This window comes from Neopelma chrysocephalum, unplaced genomic scaffold (genome assembly GCF_003984885.1).
Source record: "Neopelma chrysocephalum unplaced genomic scaffold, ASM398488v2 Primary Assembly neopelma1_63, whole genome shotgun sequence".
Classification (NCBI taxonomy): domain Eukaryota; kingdom Metazoa; phylum Chordata; class Aves; order Passeriformes; family Pipridae; genus Neopelma; species Neopelma chrysocephalum.
The window spans coordinates 14,977,137-14,994,644 of NW_020897720.1; the positions used below are offsets into that span (position 1 = coordinate 14,977,137).

At 51.4% G+C, this 17,508-nt stretch overlaps 1 protein-coding gene across 1 annotated transcript in view; it reads left to right on the forward strand.

Annotated features, from left to right (window-relative positions):
- PDLIM4 (PDZ and LIM domain 4) overlaps positions 1-15,091 on the forward strand; it is a 43,542-nt gene extending 28,451 nt beyond the window's left edge. The window contains exons 4-7 of the mRNA XM_027682820.1: positions 5,345-5,523; positions 7,805-7,962; positions 11,645-11,765; positions 12,660-15,091. Of these exons, the coding sequence (XP_027538621.1) occupies positions 5,345-5,523; positions 7,805-7,962; positions 11,645-11,765; positions 12,660-12,864 (663 nt within the window). The 3' untranslated portion in view covers positions 12,865-15,091. The remainder of the gene's footprint in view (positions 1-5,344; positions 5,524-7,804; positions 7,963-11,644; positions 11,766-12,659) is intronic.
- Positions 15,092-17,508: the final 2,417 nt, after the last annotated feature.

Consider the following 17,508-nt stretch of genomic DNA (forward strand, 5'->3'; position numbering starts at 1 on the left):
GCAGGAGCCTGCTGCTGCTGCTGGAGAAGGGAGGAAATTTTGAGGCTTTTCTACGGGGACATTTGTACAAAGCTCTCCTCTGTCTGCTGGTTAAACACCCCTCACCCCCCGATGGCAGAAACGTGCCCTCTGCACTGCAGCAGCGAGAGAAATGAAAACACATTTTCATCTTGACGGTCTTGGGGGACTTTTTTCCATTGCTGCAGATTTTGAAGGGACCACTGGGGAGCCAGGTGGCTGAAGGGATAAAGCTGTGGCATTGCAGCTCAAGTCCCTCCTGAGCTCTTTAATTTGCACGAGGGCTGTGGCTTCTCCCCGGGGGTGAAGCTGTTCCCTGGAGCCCTGGGAGGCAGCAGCCTTTGGAGCCTTGCTGGTGGCCACCAGTGTGGCTGCTCCAAGGTGGGGAAATGTCACTGCTCTTTGGTTGTGAGAGATTGTGCCTGGGTTAGATGTGTGCTGGCCTTGTGCTGCAGTGTCACAGGATGGTCTGGACTGGGAGGGACCTTAAAGCTCATCCAGTGCCACCCCCTGCCATGAGCAGGGACACCTTCCACCAGCCCAGGGTGCTCCAAGCCCCGTCCAACCTGGCCTTGGACACTTCCAGGGATCCAGGGGCAGCCACAGCTTCTCTGGGCAACCTGTGCCAGGGCCTCCCCACCCTCCCAGGGAAGGATTCCTTCCCAATATCCCATCTATCCCTGCCCTTCTTCAGCATGAGGCCACGAGTCTTTACTGAAATCTGAAACATTAATTTGGTGTTTAGCTGATGACTGTGAAAGGGGTGTAGTGAGAAGAACGTGAGGCATAAAGTTTTCCTTCAAACTTTCCTTTCAGGCTGTGGGATATGCTGAAAGGGGAACTTGGCAGAATATTCCAGATCTGTCTCATAAAATAACCCACATGCTCTGTTTATCCAGCCTCAGCAAACTACACCTGACCTTTTTTTTTTATCTTTTAATCTTCTGAGCTGAGCTAAATAATGGGATTGTACTTACTAGAGCTTTTAAAAGTTAGATTGAAGCCTGCTTACTCTGTAAAAGCAGCATATACACAGGGCATCTGAACTGTGCTGATGGGGAAAAATGTGTTAAAATGAGTGTAACTTTTAAAATTTATCCTTTTCCTCCAGCTTTGGGGCAGCCTTGAATGTAAGGGCTCCCTGTGGGACTTCTTTTGAGGCTGTTGTTGGAGAACTGATCCTGCTCCCGTGGCCATTGGCCTCAGTGTAAATCTGTTATTTGCATTGAAATGAAATCCGTGCTGCCTGTCCCGTACACCTCCTCTGTGGGGTAATAATAAGATTTCCGTTGCTGGGACTTTTGAACCAGTTTATCAGAGACAAAGCAGTGTCCTTGCTGTTGAAAATCTGGGGGGAAGGAGAGGAGGGGCTGCTGCATTGCAGTTGTCTTCAGTGCAGAGCCTGAGTTTCAGCCTGAGGTTGTCGGGATGTGCTGGGATATGTCTTCAGGCTTAATTGTCTGAATTCCCCTTTGTATGAAAGGGGACTTGGAATAATGAAGGCAGTAAAATTTCATCTACAAAAAGCCCTCTGCCAGGAGAGGTCAGAATCAATTTGGGCCCAATTACCCAGGCTTGGAGCAGGGGAGAAAGAAGCCAAATGCCAGTGAGGAGCTGGAGCTCTTGAGCATTGCCATCACTGGATGATGGACACAGGTCACCAAGCAGGGTCACAAAAGACACCTCTTCCAGGTGACTGCGTGGCTGAAGGATGCTTTGGCCTCCTGGTGCACAAATAGAAACACTTGTGTCTCTAATTCAGCATTTTGGCAGCCAGCATGCAGCTGACACCGACTGATTGTGCTCTGGTTTTGGGAGGAGGGTGGATCTGAGGAACATCAAACAGAAAGCTGCCAAGGGCTGAGCCAAGTGTTAATGGCCTTCAGCTCTGTTTGAGTCTGACGTGGCGTGTGTTTATGACAGGGAACAGGACTGGCACTTGGGATTAGGAAGTTAAACATGGTGCAGGGGATCCCAAAGCTGCTGCTGGTCCTGGCCAGGCAGATCTCCCCCCAGCACTGCACCAATGGGCAGGTGGAGGCTGGAGTTGGGGCTCAGAGGTGCAATTTTGGAGGTGTTTTTGGCTCTGCAGCTGGTTGGTCTGCTCCCAAGGAAGGCTTCTTAAGAGACACCAAAACTATCAAAGCCCTTCCAAATCACGCCACGGGTGTTGGGGCTTGTGTGGAGGTTGTAGGAGATGATGCTGGCCTCTCAAATTAGCAATTCTCTGTTTTAATCTCTGTCTGGAAAGAGGAGATTATTTTGTTTGTACTTCCGGTCTTTTAAGAGTCTAATTTATAACACACCAAAGTGAATGAACTTTTAAGTGCTTTGAATCAGAACACGAAGTCTGATGTTCTCTAAAGCTCTGTTTAAAACCCGTCGTCTCTAGAGCTAAAGACTTGCAGTTGAAAAAAGATGGAAGGACAAATAGGACGTTTTGCAAAATGTCCAAAAAAACCCAGGCAAGCTTGAGAAAACAAATTGGGAGCTTCTGGTTTGTAGGCTAAAAGAGTTCTCCGTGGTGAAACTCCACAGGGCAGCTCTTGGGAAGGGTTTGCCAACTCTCTTGGTTTAATAAAGGCCATAAAAAACAGGAAGAAAAGCCAGCAGAGGAAAGCAAATTAGGTCCCAAGGGGGGGAAAACTTTAACTGATCTTGAATTGGAGAACTGGAAAGAAACCCACCTGGGTCTGGGTTTCCGAGGGTGAACGTGCGAGTGTTTGGCACGAGGAGAAGCCTCGCAGAGGTCTCGGAGCCTTTGAGGAAGAGCAGACTGAGCTCTGGCCTGGGAGCAGCTTTTTGTGCAGCAGGAAAGTTGTGCAGCAGAGCAAAGGGGAGCACGGGGAGGCACAAAGGGCTCTCAGGGGGTCAGTGCTTCCCACAGCACAAAGCTCAGCTCTCCAAAGCCTGCACAGAGTGGTGGGAAAGGACTGAGGAGCTTCATGTGCATGGGCTTGGTCTGGGAGGTGTTGAGGAGCCCGTTGATCCCTGTGGGTGCTGCTGGGTCACCTGGGGCTTTGTAACAGGGCTGAGCAGGGCAAAGAGGAGCTGCCACCAGCACGGGCATCCTCCTCCCACGGGCACAGGGAGCTGGTGGCAGCTGGGCACACGGAGCAGCTCAGCAGTGCAGGAAGGGCTCTGCTTCCTCCTGCTCCCATCCCTGGGCTCCCATGCCTTTTGGAGAGTGCCCAAGCAATAAGTTTTAGCTTTATGGCAGCAGTTGGTCTCGATGAACAAATTGCTGAGCTTAACAGGGAGGAAGGGGCGACGCTTTACAAACTGCCTTGGATTAAAGCAATCCGTGGAGATGATGGTCTGTGGAACCTTTGATGGAGGAGGTTTCCATTCCAGAAACAGCTGCCAGTCACATGGTCCCCAGCCAAGGGTCTGGATGGCCCCAGTGTGGGGGAGCCCAGGAGGTCAGAGGAGAGAAGAGGACCCTGCCCTTTCCTCCAGCATCCGTGGACCGAGTGTGAATCTGAGCCCCAGGCCACAGATAATTAAAGATAGTGGTTTTCTAAAAGCATCACTCCATAGCTCTCAATGCTGTGAGCCACATTGCCTTTTTCTCCCCAATGTTTATGATCCTTCTTTTCCTCTCTGCTTCATGGTTGAGAGTGTTTTCTTTATTTCCCTTGAAATAATAATGTAAATCTGGGAATTGGAAACCCATAGCCTGCTTGTATATATTTTTTTTTAAAGAACATAAATTGGGGAACAGTTAAAATTATATTATTCCTGGCAGCAAAATTCCTTTTTTAATAGACAATTTGAAGTTATTATGTTGGAAGCAGCTTTCCCCACGTGTGTGTGCATGCATGGTGTGGAGGGAACTGTGCCAAGAGGGCTCCAGGCAGCTTCTGAGGCAGTGGAAGTGCTGGGAGCTGGAGGCTGCAGTTTTTCAGCTGATGGTAGAAAAAACCCTCGAAGGCTCCATCTTACAGTTCTTAATTAAGCCTGGTTTTATCAAAGGGCGTTTTGCTTTGGGAAGAACTGAAGAATTGGACTGTCAGGATCCTTTTCTAGCAGGATCTGGTTTTTATTTCTCTTAGCTGTTCATTTTTACAAGGTTTGGGAGCACCAGTTTGTTCTCCTATGCAGCAGTGATAGACATTTGTTTCCAATTAGTATTTATTGGATTATTTTAGTCAAAAGTAAGCTTTGCATCAGAGCCCCACAATATGCACTTTGTTATTTGTTCACAGGATGGTGTTTTCTTTTCCTGCTTGGTTTTTCATCAGCTTCAGTCTACTGAAAAGCTGGTGTGAGGCAGCTTGGCTGGGGACCTGCCCTGGAACAGATTAAACCAGATTAAACAGATTCCAGCCTCTTACACAGCGTCTGTGTCTTCCATTGGTACGGGCATGTTTCTGACTCACAGGGCTGCAAACAGCAGCCAACGTGTGTCCAGAGCTGTGTCCAGCTTTCTGCTGCTTTTCCCAGTTGCTGGAATTAGCTTATCTCCCCAGACTTGAGTCTTTGCAGGTAAAGCCTGGCTCAGGTGGCTCGTGGTGCCATTGGCAGCAGGTCCTGCTGGGTTTATGGGTGTGCACAGGGCTGACTGCCAGCCTCGTGCACTCCCAGATAGGTGGAATTCCATATATGTGCAATAACACATAGGCCATGTTTTACACGTGTAAAATAATATGGAAAATGTTTGTTTTAATGTCATCTGAGTTCCCAACTCAAGGTCATATGACAAAAAGATTTCCATAGTTTGCCTTGGGGCTTTAAAAGCAAATGGAAATATGAATACCCAGCTAAAACCCTTGACTGATATAAATGACTGATCTTCTTTGGGGAGAAAACCTCCCACAATGAACATGGATCTTTGTGGTCAAGGGTAGCTGCAAGTGAAAATCCCAGGACTTGGCTTCAGGTGTTGCCCAACCTGCACGTGGAGCTGCCGAGCTTGGGCTTATCCTGTTTTGCTGATGGAAGTGGGAGCAATGGCCCCAAAGTCGGGAGCACAGCAAGTGTCCTGGGAGTGATGGAAGCAGAGAAATGAGAAGCAGACCCACAGCCTTTCTTTTGAGGAAATAACAAATGCGCTCGTACAGGAGAATAAATGCAGAGTATTTGGCAGTGGCTCACGGTGGAGAAACAGTAAAATGCATTTGGTTGGGGGACCGAGGGGAGCTGTGTAGATTCAGCACGATTTAACTGCAGGTCAAGCCTGAGTTTTCCTTCTCCTGCTGCACATCCCTGTTTTCCACAGCACGTGTAAAACGTTGTTACTGCGAACCGCGCGTCCCAGCGCGGCCCCTCCGTGCACATCACACGCTGTAAATCTCAGGATTTTCTGGTTTTCCTTCTCTTCCAGGACAATGGCCCTGCCCAGAGCAGGAGGTCGGTGCCCCCCGGGGCTGGGGGCAGCCCCCTGGACAAGCAGCAGGTGCTGAACGTGCAGCATCACCAGCCCCCCCGGCTCTACCCCAACAGCGGCCCCGAGCCGGCGCTCCCGGCCCAGCTGGGCGGGCTCCACATCTCTGCTGCACACAGGTAGGACAGGGCAGGGCAGGGCTCACACTCTGCCTTCACTGCTGCTCCTGCCAGCCTGGCCTGGGGGGGTTGCACGGGGGGCTGTGGTGTTCCTGGAGCTCCGGAGAGCCTGGAATCTTAGAACCGTTTCGGTTGGAAAACCTCCAAGATTGGGTCCAGCATTGACCTGACACTGCCAAGGCCAAGATGCTGGGCTGGGCTCCTGCCCTGTTAGTCAGGGGTAGGGGGGTTGTCCAGCCCTGGCACGGGCTGCTGAGGACAGTGGTGGAGTCCTCAATCCTGGTGGAATTTAACAGATGTGTGGATGTGGCACTTGGTGGTGGGCTTGGCAGTGCTGGGGTTGACAGCTGGACTCGATGACCTTGGGCTTTTCCAACCTAAATAGTTCTGTGATTCTGTGAGTGTCACAGCCATTAATATCCTGTTTTTTTTGAAGTGTATATCCGGAACAGGGTGGAGGGTGCTGCCCTCCCAGGAGTGGGGATCACCCTGCTGCAGACCCAGGAGCAAACACCTGCCCTGGGAGCTGGAGGTATCCACCAAAAAAATGAACCCCAGTAACTGGGATGTTTATAAATGTAAGATCTGCTCAGTGCAGCTGTCCAGGAGGTTGGGGAATAAATAATGCTCCTAGGAAGGAAAAGGCTTTTGCATAGCCAAGAACGGTTTGGTTGGATAACTCAGACTTTGAGACAGGCCAGGTTGTGGGCTGGGATGCTTTTGTATGGATTATATGGATGCTGATTTATGTCCCTCCAAGCTGGCAGAATATCCTGCAAGAAAGCAATGTCTGTATCACATACGAAGAGCAAACAGAGTTTCTTTTCAGCTTGGGAACTCTGTGTCTGCACAAATTCATGTTTCAGTGATGCTGCAAGCCAGCTTATTCCCCGTGCTGCTCCGGGGAAGTTAATGAAGTTGGAAAGAGAGGGAGAACTGCACAAAAAATACAGAGAACAAAATCTGGTGTTACCTGTGTGTGAGCCAAAAGCCAGGAGATTCACTTGGGTCTTTGAGCAGAACTGGGGCAGGAGTGTGTTCTCTTTGAATTGGTGCTTGATGAGGCTGAGCTGGCCAAACCTGCCCTTTTTCACTGAAAATGTGGGAATTGATGCAGGAGGGGGCTCCAGCAGGGCAGGCAGGCACTTGGGGCCCTCCTGAAGGTTTGGGCTGACCAGGTCTCCCAGGGATGGATCCATGGCTCAGCCAGGATGGCCCTCACCTCCCACAGGGAGCAGGACTGCTGGGGACTCACTACCAGAAAATGGAGCTCTGGCCTTTCTTTGAAAGTGACTTTTGTTGGGCTTTTTTTTCCTCTTTGTTTGTTTGAAAGTGAATGTTATTTCTTTTGTTTATTTGTTTAAGCTGACATGAATATAACACTGGTGGAGAAAATGAGCCAGATGATAGCTAAAATATGTGAAGCTGATGGAGTTCAGGGCTCTTGCTATTTTTATTGGTTTTATAATGACCTTGATGACCTCCTCTGTAAAAAGGAAAAGGAGCCCCTTCCCCTGGAGCTGTGCTGTGCATTGGGGCCTCTGGAGCACAACAGCACTTGGACTCAGCTCTTCTCAGCAGGACTTTTAAATATTTTTTATTCCAACTATGCTTTTCATGCTTTGATGCATTGAATGAACTGGAATAATGGTTTAAATTGCTGTTTGTTGTCCGTGTATCCCAACTGTGCCATGGACAGACCAGGAGCAGCTTTGGGTCGAGGTGCTGGAGGGCAGAGGGGGGTCATGGGGCTCCTCCTGTGTCCCCCCCACTGGTGGGGTGGTTTTCTCCATGGAGCTGTGGGCTCTGTCTGGCAAATGGACCTTGTGCTGTACCCACAGAAACAGCAGCTTCCCCAGAGGCACCTCTGGGTTGGCTGCCCTGCCTGGCACACACTCTCTGGATGCCCTAACAAGGGCCAGGTGCACCTCCTGGCCCTACAGAGTTAATGGAATGCATGTTTTACCCATTTTTTCAGTAAATGCCATGGGTGGCAGAGCAATTCACAGTGTTTGCAAGCAGCTGCCCTCTTTCCTCAAGGCATCTGGTAACTGGGCCAGCTCTTGCTGTGTTGCTCAATTGGAGCCCAACAGGGAACAAGTTTAACCTCCCTGGTTCAGTGGCTGTTCCTGGGCCAGACATCCCTCCAGGCAGGGAAACACATGGGAACAGAGGTGCTTCATTGAATCTGTGGGAACGTGGAGGTTCCAATCCCGCCCTGATGAGCTGACAGGAGCTGTTTCTGTTTGACTCGAGCCTTTCTTTCTTTGCTTTAAAACAGCATTGACCCCGTGAAGTCTCTCCCACGGAACAGAAACGGGATTGATGTGGAGTCAGATGTCTACAAGATGCTCCAGGACTATGAAAGGCCCGTCTCAGAGCCAAAGCAGTCGGGATCCTTCCGATACTTACAGGGCATGTTGGAGGCTGGCGAGAACGGTGAGGAGGTTGGCACCCAGTGCCCTGGGAGGGGGGACCACCGGGGTGGCAGGTTTCAAACTGGGGTTTCACATGCTCAGGCTTACCAAATTGTGTGGCTGACTCGAGCACCGTGTGAAAGCTGGATTTGCAACCAGTGTGGCAGCAGTTTCCCTGCGATGGTTTATGAGACGTGGTGGCCTGGAGCGGTTGTGTGAGATCACCCTCGGAGAACTGGGGCTGGTTGAGTAAATGGCATTTGCATAAGGACGTGGGATGGTCCTCAGCAAGGCAGGGATAGAGATCAGGAGCTCTTGGCTCACTTTTCGGGTCTGTCACAGCTTCCTGCCCATGTCGTTAACACATTAAATAATAAGATCCCCAAACTATACATTTCAGTTTCTTTTATTTGCCTTTCAACCTTAAGTCCATTGGGGCTTTCATGTTCAAACTTTCAGGCTTTGCTTTACGATCATTAGGGCAAGACTCTTCTTTCTGCTTCCTTCCAGGAGCCTCATCCCCCGATCATGTGAATCCAGGAACTTAGATTTTATGGGAAAATACCAACTGCTGCAAATCTCATTATGAAGCTGTGAGAGGTAGCGAGTTGGGCTTTTGCACTTCAGTTTCTGTGTGTATAAAGTGATGAAGTCTGTTCTTTGACTGGAGGGATGTTGGTTCTTGCTTCACAAGAAGCACAGTTGCAGATCATTTCTGAGCACTGTGGGTTTCCACCAGTACTGGTTTTCTCAGTGGGACTGAGGCATAGCTGCAAAGCATGAGAGGGATCAGCCTTGGAAGCACTGGGTGTACCTTTACAGTATATTTAATATTAATATTCCAGCCCCTGGACTGGCAGGAAAACTGATGTTAAATACATGCTCCAGTTGGACCTTCAAGTCCTTCACCAAGAGCAAGGACAAGTCTGCTGCTCCCCCAGGTCTCCTCATTAGGAAGAAGCAAATGGGAAGTGACTGTGTTAATCCCAATTAGTAACACTGCTGCCTTCCTCCCTTCTCTGTGCCAGGGAAAGGGAACAAAATGGAAGCTTTACTGGTTTGCTCCTGCTCCTGGGCTGGCAGCAACCCAGTGCTGAGAGGAGAGGAGAAAGAAAAGGCTGTGGGCTGGGGGAATGGGCTGGGGGAACGGAGGACAAAGAGGTGCCAAGGCAATCCCCACATCCTGGGACTGTCCCAGCCAGTCCTGGATGTCTGCTCATCCCAGCCCTCCCTTGGCACCAGCCCATCCATCCCCAGTGCAGCACCGTGTGTTCTGCTGGAGCTGCTGCCGGGTCCCAGCCAGCACGGGACAGGCTGGGGCAGTCACTGTCCCCTCCCAGGGCTCTGCCACCCTCCTGCCCCTCAGCTGTGTGCAGGGGACGTGTGAGTGCCTGCAGGCACAGCCTCACTCCTGCCTCGGTCCTTCCAACACTGTTTATTCATAAGGGATGAGAAATTAAGTGAAAAGCATCTCTGCTGGCACAAAGCTCTCTGATGTTCCAGCACGCTCTCAAATCCCCAGGAGTGTTCCTGGCTGGGTTGGTTTACAGCTGCCACCCCTGCTCCTTTTTCCTTAAGCCTAAAATTATACATTTTGACCCTAGCCTTTTAAAGTCAAGCTCTCCTCTCCTGAGGAGCCGAGTGTCTCAGACAACAACCTGTTTTATATGGAATGTGTTTCTGCTGGAAGCAATGCAGCCCCATCCCAGCCCCTTAGGGAGCAATGAGGTGGAGGCTGAAGGAATGACAGCTCTTGCCTCTGTAAGTGCCCGTGGCCCAGGAGGGACAAACACTGCAGCCATAATGGGGACAGCAATGGTTGAGATTGTGGAATTAAAGCATCTCCCTGCCTTGCTGAGGACCATAAATCACAGTGAGACTGTGGGCTGGTAACTAGAAGGAAACAATCCATCGTTTGGGAAGATGGGAAGCAGCCCTCTCTGCAGGGTTCATTTTGCTTTAAAATCTTTTTCTTTTTCTCCCCCCCCCCCTTTCCCTTCTTTTTTAAGCAGCTTATCCAAGCACTCAGTATGAGAGACAGTGACAGCTTAACTGTTAAATGTTGGCAGATGAGCATGTCTAGTCCAAGCACGCCTTGCCTCCTGCTGGGGGAAGCCAACAGCTCCAGCAGTTGTTTCAGTTTATTCCCAGCAAGGCAGAGGAAGGACTTGACGGGGGCTTGGCTGGACCCAACACTGGGGGGAACCCTGGGCTGGAGCAGCCCCTCTGCTCCTGGGCAGGCACTCACACGGATCAAGGCTCTTGGCATCACCAAACACTGTGTTATGTCTTGGGAAGTGGGGTTTGGTGGGGGATTGGTCCTTTTTGGTTTTGCTCCCTTGGCTGGGAGCGCTGGCAGCGTTGGCATCGGGATCAGAGCCGTGGCTGGAGAGGGGGCTGTGGCTGGGGGTGCCTGTGCCCCCCAGGGGTGAGTGGGGTGTGCACCCTCCTCCCAGCCAGGCCCAGGACAGCAGGCATCCCTGGACATGCTGGATGGCGGAGCAGGGGTCTCTCCATGGAAGAAGCTTTGCTGAGCTCTGCCCTGCAGAGTGTACCATGTGAACTTGCACGGGGTCAGGGAGCAACCAGGAGTGATGATGCCCTGGCTCCAGGCACTAAAAATTCCCTCTAGGAAAGGCAGAGACATTTCTGGGTCCGTGGGAGGTGCTTCCACTGGATTTTGCTCCAAAGTTTCCCAAACAGAACAATGCATGCAGACACCTGGGTCAGACACGCCTGTGCCCTGCAGAGACTCCCTGGGCAGGAGGGCTGGAAGCAGTCATTGAAGATGGACTGAAATACTCTGGAAGATCAGGGAGAGTGGGAAGTCAGGACGTTGGAGAATGGCTTGTTCATCCAAGAGCTCCTCTACTGCTTTTCCAAACTGTGTCAGCTGATGGACTAAAATACATTGTCCTTTTTCATGAGCTTTTCCTTTCTACAACCTCAGGCCATCACAGAGGAACCACAGATCAATACCTGCCAACCAGACCAGTCAGCTGTGAGCCATGGAAAACCATGCAGTGGATTCTGGAAGCTTTTAAGTGTCCCAGGGGTTGGCAACAAGCGTGTTGGTGTTGTCCAAAATACAAGGGCAGATGGTAGATGGTCTGTAAGGAGGGGGCTGCAACACTGAAAACTCTGCTCTGATATTGTTCATATGCCCAAAATGTTCATTGCTTCCTTTCCTGTGTGGGACCTTTCTATGAAAGGAGGCTTAGTGCCCCAGAAGACCTTATCTTCTATCACAATATTTTGGTTTAGATAATTTGAGCTTAAATGAGTGCTCTAGGAAGAAAAATGCATGTGATTCTATTATTGTTTGTTTTAATTTGCCTCATTCTCCAAAAAGTTCTCTTCTCTGTCTCCTTGACTGACAGTGGATCTACCAAGTGCAACCCAAAATGTTGGGTGTGATGGAACCTCTCCTTTCTGGAGCTTTTCTGAGCTCTTTGCTATTTATCTTTCTCAACTCACTAAACAGCATTACACCCAAATTCACCTCCTATCTCTAGATCACAGCTGCTTTGCCTTTTGACAAGGTCCAGGTACTGAGCTGGTGCTGTCCCAGAACTTCCACGGAAGTTGCAGGTTCTCTTGTGGCTGGCAGAGACTCATCTGACTCCTTAAAAAAAAAAATAGCAAAACCAAAGCCCTGGGAGATGGAGCTTTCAATCCGTTTATCTGTTTACAATTCTTGGCAGGTGAAAAGCTCGACAGACTGAGCAGCCCCCGCAGCATGAAGCCCCCGGTGCCGAAGCTGGGCGGGGCCATGCCCGGGCTGCAGATGCTCCCGGAGTGCACCCGCTGCGGGAATGGGATCGTGTAAGTGCCTGGAGAGTCCTGGAGAGCCCCCCGGGCAGGGGGGGCACGGCCGGGGGGGGTCCTGCCGGGCACACGGGTCAGGGTTTACAGCAGAACACATTCAGTCCCTCTCTGGGTTTTTTTTCCCTAACCTTATATAAACCTGGAATTGAGGAATACGTTTTGGATTGTCCCTTTTAAGGGAATCTCACAGCAAAGCAGGGGTGATTGATGGGGTGGTTTCTGCCCTGCTTATCATGGTGGCTGCCCAGGGACTATGAATAGCACCGTGGAGCTGCCACTTCGCTGCCTCACAGAGTGAGAAACGCCCTGAGGGTTGAGTAGAAGAGGGTTGTGGGTTAGTTTTGTTTGCTTGTTGAAGAGTTACTCTCTGACAGATGGATGTTGGGTCTGATTTCAGAGAATACAGGCCTTTTACTGCTCTGTTGTGCTGTAATTTATGATCTGTCATGATTTATGTTCTGTTGGGATTTCCATCCTGCTCATGCCAGCCCTGCTGGCTGAGTGTGGGCTGTGCCAGCCTGTGCCCGTGTTCGTGCTGGTGCCATGAGCTGAGGGTCTGTGCAAAGCTGCAGTGCCTGTGTGTGCAGGGCCAGGCTGAGGGCAGGTATTTACTGGCTGGCTCCTGGTGTGCAGGGCCAGGCTGAGGGCAGGTATTTAAGGCTCTGCTTTGCTGTAGAGCAGTGTTGCAGCACACGGGGCGTCCCTTCCTGCAGAAACCCCGTGGAACCACTCCTGGAGCAGCGTGGCAGCTTTGGGTGGGCTGAGGTGTCGGGATGGGAACCCACGACAACCCCCTGCCATGTCCCTGAGTGCCAGCTCACTGCAGGCAGCAGGACAAGCTGTGGGTGCTGGTTCCCTGTGTCTCACTGAGGACTCTCCCCATCTCTCCAGGGGCACCATCGTCAAGGCTCGGGACAAGCTCTACCACCCCGAGTGCTTCATGTGCGACGACTGCGGCCTCAACCTGAAGCAGAGGGGGTATTTCTTCATCGAGGAGCAGCTGTACTGCGAGACCCACGCCAAGGAGAGGGTTAAGCCCCCCGAGGGCTATGACGTGGTGGCTGTTTATCCCAACGCTAAAGTCGAACTCGTCTAAGCCCGGGCTGTGCTCTGCAGAGGTCGGGCCGAGCCCACCCACGTCCTGCTGCAATCACCCCCGGCTACCACAGCCCGAGGCAAACTGCCCGTTCCCAGATAAAGCCCTGTACACTTGGGATCTCCGGGGGATGGTGTTGAAAGCTTAAGAACAGGTTTTTCCCTTCTTTTTGACACTCTGCTTTTTGGGTTGCTGTGTTGGGTTATTAGTCTGTGCCATAACCTCGTCCAAGATCTGTGTAAATATTGATTAATTCTCTACTCTGTTTCATGTAAAACCAGTATTCCTTTTTTTTTTTTTTGTGTGCCCTCCCTGTACTTAAAAAGCAAGGAAGATGTTTTAAAAGCTCGAAGAAGATAAGGCACTTTAACAAAAGAAGCGACTCCTATATCCTGACCCTAATCTCCTGCCCTGTCACTGTCCCAGGTATTAAAAATTGACCCCCTGGGAGTCAGGATGTGGTGTCAGTGGGTCCCCAGCTCAGCCCCATCCCAGCACATGTGCTAAGGAAGGGTGGTCTCTTAAAGCACTAATTGCAGTGAAATCCCCTGGATTAGGGCACTGCAGTTTGAGGCTGAGACACTGATTAGAGCTCCCCAAGAGATCTCCACACTTGAGCCTGTGGAAAGGCTTTTCTCTTCCTTTTTCCACTCCTAATTCAGTTGTTCTCTGTCACCCAATCACCCAAGCACACCTTTAAAGGACGCTGAAATAGCCTGGAGCACCCTTTGGTTATCCCCACCTCCCACACTCCTGCCCATGGCTGCCCTTGCTTTGGCCATTCTGACTCTTCCCACTTTTTGCTGTATTTTTGTAGTCCTTTATTTCTACATCCTCAGACTGCTGCCATCGGGGTCTGCCTCCCAGCAGGGAGAGAGTGATGAAATCCCTCCAGGCACTTGGGGAGTTGGGGTGAGTCCCAAGGCAGCAGGATTGGATTTATACCCATATCCCAAGGCTGTGCTTTCAGTCGAGTCTATCATCCACTTTATTTGAGGGGAAAAGTTTTTGTGGATCTTGAGATGTTGCTTTTTTTAGATAAATGTGTTTTTTTGAGATGTTGCTTTATTAGAGGAATGTGGTTTTTTTCATGTTATTGCTTGGAGGAGAGAGAGTTTAGTCCCCAGCTGGGTGCTGCTGTGGGTGGTGATGGGAGCCTGTGTCAGTACCACGAGGTTATTTCTGCTTTGCAACAGCCTCCCTGCTCTTTCTCTTCACTCTGGGAGAAGGAGGATGTGGGGAAGGAAAACAAATGTCTGTGCTCACTTTCCTTCCAAGGAAAAGGAAAATAAGAAATGGGGTGATGGGCAAAGCACCCCTTCCCCCTCTGGCTCTCCATAACAGGGAAAATTGGGACTGGAGGAGGGTTGGGAGCATGATCCCAGTTGGGGCTGAGCAGGCAATTTCTTCCTACAGGTTCTGCACCTCAGAAGGGATTTTAGGGTGTTACTGAGCTACATCTAGACTTCTTCACACAGAGCCTTACAGGGACTGCAGCAGCTCCTGCCCACTGCAATCCCCACACGTTGCTGGGTCAAACTCCTGTGCCTGTAGCTTGGAAGTTCAGGCTTCCCCCAAACCCAGGAGTGATTGCAGCTCGACTGAGTGATGGGGAACTCGTGACACAAATGGCACAGGGGCCTGTCCCCATTTTCCAGGCAGATGGTCACAGCTGCCAGCGGTGCTGTTTGTCACTCCCTGGGGCTCCTGTCCCCGTTTGACTCCACCTGCATGGTGGCCCTGTCCTGTGGGATGCCAGGGGTCTGCAGCCCTGGCACAGGGAACACCAAGAAATTCATAAATTGGTTCATTGCCTTCATTTTAAACAGCCCTCTGAGCAGGCTGCTGGCAAGGCAGCCTTGGCTGTCTGGCTTGGCTGCCATACCAGTACAGCACTGGGACTGCTGGGCGTGGGGCTTTGCTTTCAATTTGACCCCAAGTTCCCACAGATCAGTATTTCCACGTGGCATCTTGTGATACCCCTTCTTAGGAGTAATCAATTCACTTGATTCTCCCTGTGGAGCTTGGAGCTGCCTCATACAGCCCCATCCCAGGGCACACTGATTCCTGGCTTCAGGCACCTCATTCCCACTGTGGGGTTTGCAGGAGGTGCCACAAGCGTCACCTTTTGTGTCACCAGGTAATGCTGTTTAACTCTGTAAAACATGGGGAGGGTGCATTTTGTATGAAATACAAAATAAAACTGTACTGTTTGGTTTATCACTTAGCTTGGCCTTTGCCTGGTCCCTGCTGGGTCTCTCCTGGGGCAGGACTCCTACCTGTGGGGGTCCCTCAGCATCCAGGGGAGGAGGACACTTCAAAGGAGGATAAACTTCAAAAAGCATCTTGGAGACAGCTGAGCTTTTCACGGGGCACTGAGAGCTTGTCTGAAGTTTGGCCTGTGCTTTGGTGGGGAGTTGGTTGTGTTTGTAACTCGTGAGACCTTCCTGGGACCCTGCATCCTGCAGGGTGTGGAGATGGGAAGGGCCATCGTGTCTGCACTGGTGCCTGGCTCCTGTCCCCAGCGTGACCCAGCTCCTCCTGTGATGGTCCAGAGCTTCACCACATCTGCCCCTGCTCAAGGCCAGTGACTTGGGGATTTTGGCAATGTTTAACCAGTCCCAGTGACACTCCAAGGGAACCTGCTCCTGCCTGATGGCCCAGGCTGTCACCAGATGGGTCCCTCTGCTCTGTGGGGCTGGAGGTGTCACTGCCCTGCTGCTGCTGGAGTGATCCAGGCCTTTCTTCCCAAGGGGAGGTCACAGCTGACCCTGGGAGCACAGAAGCCCAGTGGGTGGTGGGAGTGTGGGGGACTGGGAGGCGAGGGCAGGCTGGGATGAGCAGCCCTGTCAGAGGGATGTTTGCTTCTGTAGCTCAGTCCACATGGGGCTGGTTTTAATGGCTGATTGGGATTTGAATGTGGTTTTAATAGCTGATTGGGATTTGATTCATTGGTGTGTGGGAAAGTCAGAAGGGATGTGAGGTAAGTGCCTCCAGTAGATGTTAACCTAAAAGGTTTTATTTGGCAAGTGTTCATATATGGAAATTGTTGCTTGTATGTGCCTAAAATATTTAAAAGACAAAGCCTCTGAGGATCTGCATGTGGCAGGAAAGATTTCCATAGTGTGGGTCTGTGTAACTCCATGTCTAATTAGTGCACATATTCAAATAATTAACATGCTTATGACTCTCCAATTAGTGGTTTTCTCTTCACTCTTGAATGCACACATGTGATGGGTGTGTTTCTGTGGTTTAGCCACTGCCCTCCCTGGCCCCTCTGCCCTGGGCATTGCTGCTGGGGGGCTTCAGCCCCACGGGGTGATCCCCTGGGGCAAAACTGGAGGAACACGGGGGCCTGAGCAGCCCTGGGGGCCCCCCAGACCTCCTGCTGCCCACACAGACACTGTGACCAGCCCAACACTGGGAGCCTCCTCCCTGCTTTAGAAAAAGGGAGGTGTAAGCTCTGTGATGAAGCACAGCATTTATTAACTAAATGAAGTGGGAGCCAGGCCAGTCTGATTCAAGTTCTAATTGTTTAACTTTTTCCATGTATCATCATTAAAGTTTCCTACTTAGCCAGGCATTATTTCCACCACCACACCCCCGTTCTGCTGCAGCTTTTGTTTGGAGTTGTTTAACTTTGCTTTTGTTACTGGCTGGCTGCCCCAGGAACTCTAAAAAATCTCAGCTGGTCCATTTCTATGAGGATAAAAGTCTTTGTGCCATAGGAGGGGGGTAGAGGGAAAGAGGCTTTTTGGAAAAGTTCCCTCTCCTCCCTTTCTCATGTGTGAAAGAGGCTATTTTAATTACTTTAGGAAAAAAAATCTTCCCCACATGGATAGTAAACCCAGAAAACTGCTCCCAACTCTAAAGAAACTTCTGTGCAAGTTGTTCTGCCTCTCTGTTTCTCCCTAGGAAACACCCACAGAGCTCTTCCAGCCCGGGAGCAGCTTCTCCACCAGGACACTTAAATATTTTGAATTTTGAGGCAGTCCTAAAGCAGTTCCTTGTGCGGGGAGGGCAGTGGGAGGGCCTGGGCTGGGGCCAGCACTGCTCTCGGGGCAGCTGATGTGCAAAGCTGCTGCTCGAGCCCGGTTCAAGCTTTGGGCTTTATTAATGAGAATAACTCCCTTCTGAAGAAACACCTTAGTTCTTCACTCCCAAACCCGAGGGGGTTCCAGGAGAACAGTGACAAATGTGTCCTCCCTGAGCTGATGGAGCCAGAGGAGACACGAGCTGCTGGCACTGTGGGGCCGCGGGAGGGCAGGGCTGGGGACACTGAGCACCGCCACTGGAAAAGCTGCCGGGGGGGCCCTCGGGCAGCCCCTCACACCCTGCTCCTGTCCCCAGGCAGCACCCGTGTCCTTCCCGGGGCTGTCTGACCTGTCCGTGGGGTGCAGCCTCCCGGCTCCCCCAGGCAGCGGGTCCCAGGGCGGTTCCAGCATCGGGGGGAGCACAGGGGGTGCAAAGGAGCACCAGGGGTGATGGGCAGAGGAACGTATGGGATGTGTAGGGGAGAGAGCGGTAAATGGGTGTGCCTGGGGTGCAGGGGGCTGGGTAGGATGGAGGGGGATAGGGAGGGGCAGAGGGGGTGCAGGGGGCTGGGTAGGATGGAGGGGGATAGGGGAGGGGCAGAGGGGGTGC